General features: G+C 48.2%; 1 protein-coding gene across 1 annotated transcript; it reads left to right on the top strand.

The window, feature by feature from the left end:
* The first annotated feature begins 1,645 nt into the window (after window positions 1–1,645).
* Window positions 1,646–10,002, top strand: LOC135381195 (uncharacterized). The gene is made up of 6 exons (XM_064612535.1): window positions 1,646–1,685; window positions 2,609–2,736; window positions 2,789–2,873; window positions 2,944–3,056; window positions 3,145–3,280; window positions 4,571–10,002. Exons 1-6 carry the CDS (start codon window positions 1,646–1,648, stop codon window positions 10,000–10,002), a joined length of 5,934 nt encoding a protein of 1,977 aa, XP_064468605.1.
* Window positions 10,003–10,362: the final 360 nt, after the last annotated feature.

Below are 10,362 nucleotides of genomic sequence, written 5' to 3'. Positions count from 1 at the left end.
CGCCCATGAAGTTTCTCGCAGATTGCAATTTAATCTGGGGGTACGACAACTAAGGATAGTCTATATAGGCCTCCACATCATGCAAAATAAGATAATTCGTATCGCGGTCATTATTGGTTATTGTGACTCTGTGAAAGCGTATTTTAAAAAGTTTAATCTTGTAAGTGTGTTAAGTCTATATAACTATCGCTTAATGTGTATGCACAGAGAAATGCATAAGGTTTCTTACATTACGGGCAAATGATTTTCCTTGAAATGTTTGGCAAAACAAAAATGGAAGCTTCCGCGTTAACGTACAAATTATGGTCTATACAGTCTGGTTTTTACCTTAAATAGATTCTTTGAACATGGCATTGAAGTTGAGCCACCTCATTTTCTGGGGTTGCAGTCACCTCTGGAACCGTCATTGTGTGTTTTATATGTGTAGTGTGTATGATTACTGGGCATTGTTTTCTTGTTATTGCACTAGTTTGAAGGCTAAACTTTGGCATTGCTTCTTATCGTGCTGGTTCCAAGTGCAAACTTTGGGGATGGGAAACTTTCAAGCTGTCCTACAGCTTTTTCTCCATCTCCACATCCTAATTGAATTGAATTGAATCATTCTGTTCGTCTTGAAATGCCCTTTCTTCGCGTATCGAGTACACCGTATTGCAAATTAGGGCAACGCCCCCAACAGTCTTTTTGTGAAGGGTGTCTACGGAAAACGCGTAAATCCCACAGCACGCATCTCATATATTCCCACTCGTGACATCGTTCATTTTACTCACAAACGTTCATCATGACGACTCAAAACAGCACCAAAAAAAAAAAAAAAGAAAAGGCTTCAGAGATGGTCGAAGTTACGTTGCTAACGATGTTGAGTTAAGCAAGAGTTAAGCTCTGAAGCAATTTTTTTTTGTGCTGTTTTGAGTCGTCATGATGACCGTTTGTGAGTAAAATGAACGATGTTACGAGCATAGGAATATATGTGATGCGCGCTGTTGAATTTTTATGAATTTTCCGTAGATATCCCTCACAAAAAGACTGTTGGGGGCGTTACCCCAATTCACAATACGACGTACTCTTTATGCGAAGAAAGGGCATTTCGAGACAAACACAATTATGTAGATTACTTTCGGGTATCACAACTGGTGGAAGAGTTATGAGGTTCCCAAAACGTACCATATTTTTCAAATGAGGCAAATTTGCGATTTTTCGTCTCCTGGAAGGCAAATCTTAGGATCTTCACAAATTAGGATGCAATGCTGCCCACCCCAGACAGTACCTGAAAAAAAAAAGAAAGAAAAAGTAATAAGCTGAATTATCAAATGGTTATGAAGATGCGTGGTGTCAAGCTGCGTAGGAAGCTCACATCTGAATGATAATTTGTAGTGTCCACCGATAACAACGACGATGTGCCCCTGCTGCCACGCGCTGCTGCGCTCTGGGGCGCGTTCTTGGCCATGATCGCTTAGCGCAGCTCGTCACCGTTGCCACGGCAACGGCGCGCGCACGTGACCCCTATCGTCACCTGCACGTGAAACGCCGTTCTTGGCCATCCTCCACCGCAGCTGCGCATCTCGGAAACCGTCATTTGGGCGAGGGTGACAAACGACGGAAATCTTTGCGTCGTTCGTCCTCAGTGAGCGTCATCTGCGAAGAAAACATGGCGGAGCTCTACGCATTTTTCGAGGATGTTGGCGTGCGTGAGGACGAAATAACACACGTATTTCGTTTTAACAGTGACGCATTCACTGTCCTGTCGGACGATGCGTTCATCAGGCACTTCCGGCTTTCTAAAGAAGCAGTTCGAGAAGTCTGTGATGCCGGGATGTAGTTCCGTATCGGGACCACTGGCTTTTTTTAAAGAAAAACGAATAAAAACAAAAATCTAACGCTTTTACGTGAAAGAGGAAGTAATTAGTAACGAAATTCAACAGGGAATGTCCCTCGTATATTGCGTAAAACGTATAAAAATTAAATTTTATCGCCGGTTTCTTGATGGCGATTCGCCATCTTGGCTGAGGACCTTACTGACCCGAGGCACAGTCTCGACGCCCGCACCGCCTAGTGCGTGCCTGGGGGGGGGGGGGGGGGCGCCCCCAGACCCCCCCAATCTGTAGAACCTAACTTAACCTAACCTCACTGAAGTGAGGTGATTTAGCCCATTTCGACGACCCTACCTTTCGCAAGACGGCAAGTTTCGAATCCGTTAGGCTTAGCATTCCCGTGTTTCTCCTGCGCTAAAAGTGAATCAGATGGGGTTGTTTAAATGCATATAAAAAACTTCTAGTCCACAGAATTTTATAATTCTTACATTTTTAGATTCAGTATATGACCTTCTTCCACTTCTATGCAATATTGACTTTCCTAACCGTTTCAGTAATTTTTAAAAACGAGTGGTCCCGATACGGAACTACACCCGCGATGCCGTCAGGGAAGACTTGAAACGACGTATGTATTGCTTTTCGTTTATTCATGGCGAGGTGCTGTTATTATATTCCCTCTACGCGGTCTTCAACATGTTAAATATCGCTAGAGCGAGTAGAGTAAGAGTAACGTATAGTAAAGTAAGGTGGGATAACTTCACTGTGGATAGTATCTATACTCACAATCGCAACACTTGCAGCGCAGCGGTGGCGATCCACCACGCTTACCGTCGAACAAAGGGTGCTCATGGCACTGCGTTTCTACGGGACCGGGGCCTTTCTTGGTAATATAGCTCATGAAGAATATTTCACCACGACCAAGGGTCCTGTCTCGGAGTCTCTACACGCCGTCAGCTGGCTGTGATAAACTGGCACCCAAGTATCTGCGCTTCCCACAAACACCGGAGGAGAAGCTGGCCGTGAAACGTGGCTTCTACGACGTTGCAGGCCTGCCTGGGTGCCTTGGTATGTTGTAAAAAAACGCTCAGGGCTCAGGTAAATGTTATTACGACCTATGGGGTCCCTATTCACGCAGGTGCAGTCGACGGCACAGCGGTCGCAATCATAGCACCCAGCACCAAGGATCCACGTTTCACTGATGGTAATTATTACAGCCACAAGGGATACCATGCACTGAACGTGCTGGGGGTACGTGATGGGAAGCATGCTTTTTAAAATAGATGATTCGTAGCAATTTTGCTATGGAAAAATTATCAGCGTTACTGTTCATGCACAGATTTGCGATGCTAATCGCAGAATCCTCAACCTAAATGCACGCTATCCGGGGAGCTGTCACGACGCTGCTGTCTGGTCAATGTGCAGGATACGGCAGAGGACTTCAGTCCTGTTCGACGATGGGGAGTGGCTGCTGGGTAAGTTACATGCTTGTAGACCAAATAAACTCACAATCTATATACACAAATATGGGACATTTATTGCTAAAAGAAAGGATAGTAGTAGAGACAGTAAAGAAATACAGTCAAACCTCGCTTTACGAACACCCTTCGTTTCTCAGAAAATCGTTCGTAAATCGATGTATTCGTAAATCGAGGTCCGAGGTGTGCAGTGCACAAATACCTCACCAAACCACGGGAAATTGATTTGAATAAGTTTTATTTTTGAAAATACTGCGTGATTGTGCTTTGCACCATACTTTCTGTAGGGTCTATCCTGTTTAGAAGAGATGACAGAAGTCTGACACTTGACTCATCCACCCGGTCCTCAAAGTACCGTATCGTGCGCGGATGACACTGCTTCCAACGGCAAATATCACCATTGTCCCCGGCTGTCAGGACTGAACGCCTTCTCTTGGAACGGCAAGATGTTTCCATCTCGGAGACCTGGTCCAAACTCACAACCGTTCGGCTGTAAACGCCGGAATTATACTTTCAGGAAATGGTGAATCATGTTTGTGGAACGTGGTGGCGTTGGGACATTGTATGCTGGACCTTGACAGCATGTACTGAGGGACTTTCATTATCCTCCGGTCCATTGGCCTGTCCTCTGTACGTTCATGACGCCCGTTCGTATATCGAGGTCAGAATGGCTTGGCTACTTTGGGTCCGTTCCCTAATAATCCGTTCATAGTTCGGATATCGAGGGTTCATAAAACGAGGTCCGACTGTATACGCCATTTAGAAAGACATAGCTGGAAGATTTGAGCCTTACTATTTGTACCCAATGATGGATGTTAGCATTAATGTAGTGAACGTGTCAGATAAGACAAGGTACAAATGCTAGTTATGGAATAACTATAGTGAACAGTGTAACAAGTGAAATAGATACATGTACACTATACATGTACAATATGTAGTAGGAAAAGTCAGAGGATGACAAAGCTTTCAGGGAAGCGCAAAGGGGAGTTTAGTAACACCGATGTGGGTGAGGTGTTGGCAGACAGTGCTGCAGTCCAGGAGGACTGATCGAAGGCAGCGGTAAACATTGACCCCAACCTCTATCAGGGTTAATAAATTCCTCTGTGTTTTCGTGTAAGCTCTGTTATGGTTTAGCGCAACGAAGAGGAAGAGAACAGTTGCCATCACGAGGTTTTTTGGGGGTTCTTCATGCCTTTTTTAGGAACGTTCTAATTAGTCTTCATTTGTCCTCGGAATAACGAGGTTCGATTATACAGAGCGGAGTAGTCGCGGTCATTACAATCACAGAGTGGAAGTTCCACAACATATACTTTGGTGCCGAAACCCGGGACCCGACTTCACCGCAAGAACGAACGTTGCAGCGAGTCATCATGGACCGACTGAAGGCTAAAAGAGGAGCACGACGTGCCCAGGTAACCAAGCTGGTGGATGAGGTCAACGAGCGTCGACAGGACCTAAGCACAAGCAAGGCGATCTTGAACGGACTTCTTGCACGGCTGGAATCGAGTGATAGAGACCTTCGCAAAGTGAACGAAGAGATTGAGCCGCTGATCAGGGAGGACGATCTTCTGTTGGAATATGAGGCTGTCTTCAGGTATGAAGAGTCAGCAGCAAATGCAATTGCAGAACTCCGAACCCGGATTGCTGACATAGAACTAAATGACCGACGTACAAATGCAACTCCTACGGTGGAGCCATCGGCAGCGCAGACCACTCATCAGGCCCAAGTAGGAATAAAGCTCCCGAAACTGCAGCTGATGACCTTTGCAGGTGAGCTTACGCAGTGGCAAACGTTTTGGGAGCAGTTTAGAACGGCCGTGCATGAAAATCGTCGTCTTAACAAGACAGAGAAATTCCAGTATTTGAGCACATCGCTGAAAGGCCGAGCAGCAGCAGCCATCCGCGGTTTACAGGCCACGGAATCCTGTTACGACGACGCGATCGAGATTCTGTCGCAGCGATTTGGGGATACGACGCAGATCGAGCGAGAGTACCTGTCAAGATTGCGTAGTCTACCAGCAGTGAGGTCTTCAAAGGATGTTGCAGGCCTACGTTCTTCGTACGACTATGTTCAAGCCAACGTAAGAGGCCTGAAGTCACTCGGAGTTTCCACCAACAGCTTCGCCTCCATGATGGTGGATATTCTCCTTTCGGCTATTCCACCCGAGATGGTAGTGGAGTACCATCGAACGGCAAAATACGGAGCGCTTCGGACCGCCAGCAATGATACAGATGACCACGGGTCGTTTTCGCCTTCGACAGAGGCAAGGGCTGCCACTGGCCCAGGAACGACCGATGAGCTTTCAAAGGTGCTCAACTTCATTCGCATTGAATTGGAAAGTTTGGAGCGAGCAGGATTGAAAGACAGCAGGATGACCCATGTGGCCCAAAGCACAAATAGGACGCGGAAGACAAGCGTTCCGACAGGAGCAGTCCTACAAGCTGCTGTAAAAGCAGTACCTAACTGTTTCTTCTGCGCATCAAGCGATCACAGCACAGCGGAATGCGACGCCAGCCTACCCCTGAGAGAGAAGCTAAAAATACTGTCGAAGGCAAGTCGATGCTTCCGATGCACAAAGAGGGGTCATCGCTCGAAAGAATGTCGTGCCAATGTGACTTGTAGTCATTGCAAGAAGAGACACGCATCCGTTGTGTGCGATCCCTCGAAACTACAAACTAAGGGCATCGACTCCGTTCCACTGACCAATCTGATGGCAGTCAGCACCCACCGGACACAGCATCAAGAACCCGACATACTGCTCCAAACTGTCAGGATTTGGGTGTCATCGGGTACAGCCTGCACGCAACTTCGAGGCATCATAGATGGCGGCAGTCAGAGGACTTTCGTCAGAGATGACGTCGCCAAGAAACTGAACTTGAAAGTGGTGGGGGAGAGCAAGCTGCACTTGAACACGTTCGCAAGTGATACTTCTACCAGGAAGACACACCAGGGCAAGGTCGTCGAGCTACGGTTAAGGAGCCAGTACCACCCGGCAGAACATGTAATTCACGCAACGACGATTCCTTTTATCTGTAAGGACCTAGCCGAGATTCCGTCCAATGAAGAGTTCGTAGCATCCTTACGTCGCCAACGAGAGTATATAGCGGACGACATGTTGTTCCCAAACTTGCAATGCGAAAATGGCATTGCCTTACTGATTGGGAGCGACGAAATGTGGAAGTTGCTCACAGGACAAGTGAAAAGGTACCCAGGCGACGAAAGGTTGGTCGCGATTGGAACGGTTTTCGGCTGGACCTTTCAAGGGCCGTCGCCTTCCGTAAGAAGCTACACGGACAATTCAACCACAGCCGTCTGCGTCTTGAAGATCGGAGTAGCAACGGAGCAAGAACCGGATATCCTAGAGAAGTTCTGGAAATTGGAGTTCATAGGTATCTCGGAAGAGACGATGTCCAACAAAGGGTACGACGCAGGGGTACTACAGGATTTTCAACAGAACCTTCGTTTCGTAGACGGCCGTTATGAGGTAGCGTTGCCATGGAAGCCAGACGCCGAGTTTGAAGATAATTTTGAAACGGCTCGCAAGCGACTGCAGAGCCTCACCCGGCGACTGCTACGAGACGATAGCATGCAGGAGTACGACGAAGTTATAAGAGCATACCTGCAAAACGGCCATGCTGAAAAGGTCACGACTGAGACACCGAGCTCTGGTAGGGTCTTCTACATGCCACACAGGGCAGTGTTCAGAAGCGAGTCGACCACGACAAAGGTTCGAGTGATTTTTGATGCTTCCTCACACGCGGTAGGAGCGACCCCTCTCAACGACCACTTAGAAAAGGGGCCGAAGTTAACATCTGACCTTGTACACATCTTACTGCGTTTTCGGATGTACGGAGTGGCAATCACTGCGGACATTCAGAAGGCGTTCCTTCAAATTGGAATTCGCGAGGCCGACCGGGACGCACTTCGGTTCTTGTGGTTGGCGGAGTCACCCACGCCAAGCTCCATGCTGCCCGACTTCGAGTGCTGGCGAATGACGCGAGTTCCGTTCGGGACTAGTGCGAGTCCTTTCCTGCTGAATGCCACCCTGCGGCATCACCTAACATCAGTAGGGGGTCCGGACAAGGACCTTGCCTATGACTTGAGCAACTCGTTTTACGTCGACGACCTGCTGATCGGAACAGACACAGTAAACGAAGGAAAGCAGTTAATCACTAAGGCTCAAGAAATCCTGCAGAAGGCGGGTATGAAATTAAGCAAATGGGCGTCGAACTCTGAAGAACTACAGGATATGTTTGTGGAAGCCGTGGTTAGCCGGATTGACGAGGAGAAGTCCCTGAGCGAGCCTGCTCAGACGAAAGTCCTTGGAGTGGTCTGGGACAGAAAGATGGACAGATTCCGGTTTTCAGTTGAGCATCTCATAGAAGTCATCGCGGGAATGATGGACAACAAGCGGTCCATATTAAAAGCTTCAACTAGATTGTTTGATCCCCTGGGATTCCTGTCACCATATATAATTCGAGTGAAGATTCTTTTCCAAGAGCTTTGGAAGGCGAAGCTGGACTGGGACACGAAGCTGCCTGAGGAACTGGCCAAGACATGGCACGCGTGGTGTGCCGAGTTAACAGATCTGCGTAAGGTCTCTGTAGAGCGATATCTACTTCCATGCAGTGGAGTAACGCATACTATACAACTCCATGTATTTACAGATGCCAGCCCACTCGCCTATGGAGCATGTGCCTTCATCCGAATCACCAGCGAGACTGGCGAAACTAAAGTCCGTCTACAGTTTGCAAAATCACGCGTACCACCACTGAAGAAGATAACACTACCACGGCTCGAATTGATGGGGGCCTTAATTGGTGTACGCATTGCAAGGTTTTTGAATCAGGCTTTAGGTGGACTAATCACTGAGACTATCTTCTGGACCGATTCAAAGATCACACTGAGCTGGATTCAGGGCGACGCAAGCAGGTGGAAGCCGTTTGTGCGGAACAGAGTTGTAGAAAATCAAGAGTACAGCCATCATCAACAATGGAAGCATTGTCCCGGTTCTGAGAATCCTGCAGACGCAGTGACCAGAGGACTCACAGTAAGAGCATTGACGAAAAACAAGCAATGGTTTGAGGGCCCCGACTGGCTTTCCAAATCCAGCGCAGACTGGCCACAGCACGACGTAAATGACGGTACTGAGTTAGGGAGTGTAGAAGAAGAAAAGTGTAAAACGGCGGTTCTGATAGCAGATAACACAGAAGACCTCCGTAATTTGTTGGAGCTCTCAAGATACTCGAACTACAATCTCGTATTGCGCATTACTGCTTGGATCAAGCGATTCGTGCGAAACTGTCGCCACAGGGAATGGTGCATTGGACCCCTCACAGCGATTGAAGTGGAGGACTCCGAACGGTTCTGGGTTAAACACGCCCAGCGTGAAGCCTATGGAGAAGAAGTTTTGGCTTTGAGCCAAAACAGGGACGTCACTGAATCGTCAAAAATACGGCAATTGCATCCCTTTCTGGATGAAAATGGCGTGATGCGTTTGACAGGGCGACTGCAGTTCTCCGACAGCTCAGAAGAAGTCAAGCACCCAATCATTCTGCCGAAGGCACACGCTTTATCCAGGCTCCTAGCTGCAAATGCTCATCGACGGACATTACATGGAGGGGTACAAGTAACCCTGACCACTTTACGAGACAAGTTTTGGATTCCACAAGCCAGACAGCTGGTGAAGTCTGTTATACATAGTTGCAGTACATGCGTACGTTTCCGTGCAAGTCCAGCAACCGCACCGACGGCACCTTTACCAGCAGACAGAGTGAGTGCTACACACCCCTTTGAAACGACAGGAGTAGACTTCGCCGGCCCGGTGTACGTCAAACGTTCTCGGGACTCGTATCAAACGTCAAAGTCTTTCATTGCGCTGTTTACGTGCGCCACCACAAGGGCGATACACCTGGAGCTGGTGACTGACCTGACAGCTAGGGCCTTCATCCTGGCATTTCGCCGGTTCACATCCAGAAGAGGAACTCCCTCCGTCATGTACAGCGACAACGCCCTCACATTTAAGAAAGCGGCGAAAGATCTGGGAGACTTGTTCAAAGTAATTCGGAGCACAGAGTCTCAGGACTACTTATCGACGAGACGAATCAGCTGGAAATTCATCGTAGAGAGGGGGGCTTGGTGGGGCGGCATGTGGGAGCGCATGGTGAGGACAGTTAAGAATTGTCTACGGCGCACGTTGGGCAAACAGAGCCTAACGTTCGAAGAATTGGCAACACTCCTGCACGAGGTGGAGGCCACCGTCAACTCCAGACCTCTCACGTATCTACATGCATCCCCTGAAGAGCCAGCTGCTCTGACACCAGCGCACTTGCTAGTGGGCAGAACTTTAACGGCGTTACCGGAACAACCAGCAACGGAGGTAACGACTTCAACAGCCGACGGCACAGTTAAAAGGTGGAGACACCGACAGAGAATGTTGGACAGCTTCTGGAACAGGTGGAGAAGAGAATATTTACTTCAGTTGAGGTCGGCTCACGAGTACCGGACCTCAAACAAATCAACTGCCCTTCGAGAAGGCGATGTTGTCCTTCTGCACGAAGAAAAGCTCCCCAGACAAATGTGGAGACTCGTAAGGATCGTTGAGTTGTACAAGGGGCGCGACGGCAACGTGCGGTCGTGCCAAGTGAAGCTTCCCAGTGGGGCGGTTACTCGTCGGCCCGTACAGCTATTGTATCCTCTCGAGATGATTGAACAATGACTTGTGTTTGCGTGGCATGTTGTTGAACTTGCGTGGCATGTTGTGTTTGCACATTTCGGGCGGGGGAGGATGTTATGGTTTAGCGCAACGAAGAGGAAGAGAACAGTTGCCATCACGAGGTTTTTTGGGGGTTCTTCATCCTTTTTTTAGGAACGTTCTCGTTAGTCTTCATTTGTCCTCGGAATAACGAGGTTCGATTATACAGAGCGGAGTAGTCGCGGTCATTACAATCACAGAGTGGAAGTTCCACAACAAGCTCTTTGGCCTCTTTTGACTTTTCGTACTTGTATGTGTATATATTGTCGGGGATTAAGAGGGAGCAACTAAGCGGGACAATCGAGAGGTTTATTCTGACCAGCA

The sequence above is a fragment of the Ornithodoros turicata genome, chromosome 1, assembly GCF_037126465.1.
Source record: "Ornithodoros turicata isolate Travis chromosome 1, ASM3712646v1, whole genome shotgun sequence".
Taxonomy (NCBI): Eukaryota; Metazoa; Arthropoda; class Arachnida; order Ixodida; family Argasidae; genus Ornithodoros; species Ornithodoros turicata.
Note: the sequence above shows the minus strand (reverse complement) of the source record. Positions and strands in the feature narration are given on the sequence as shown.

Coding starts and splice junctions, on each gene's coding strand:
- LOC135381195 (XM_064612535.1), top strand. CDS start 1,646: ATGGCGGAGCTCTACGCATTTTTCGAGGATGTTGGCGTGC. Junction 1,686..2,608: donor TTTCGAGGATGTTGGCGTGC/GTGAGGACGAAA, acceptor CAACACTTGCAG/CGCAGCGGTGGCGATCCACC. Junction 3,281..4,570: donor CGATGGGGAGTGGCTGCTGG/GTAAGTTACATG, acceptor TTACAATCACAG/AGTGGAAGTTCCACAACATA.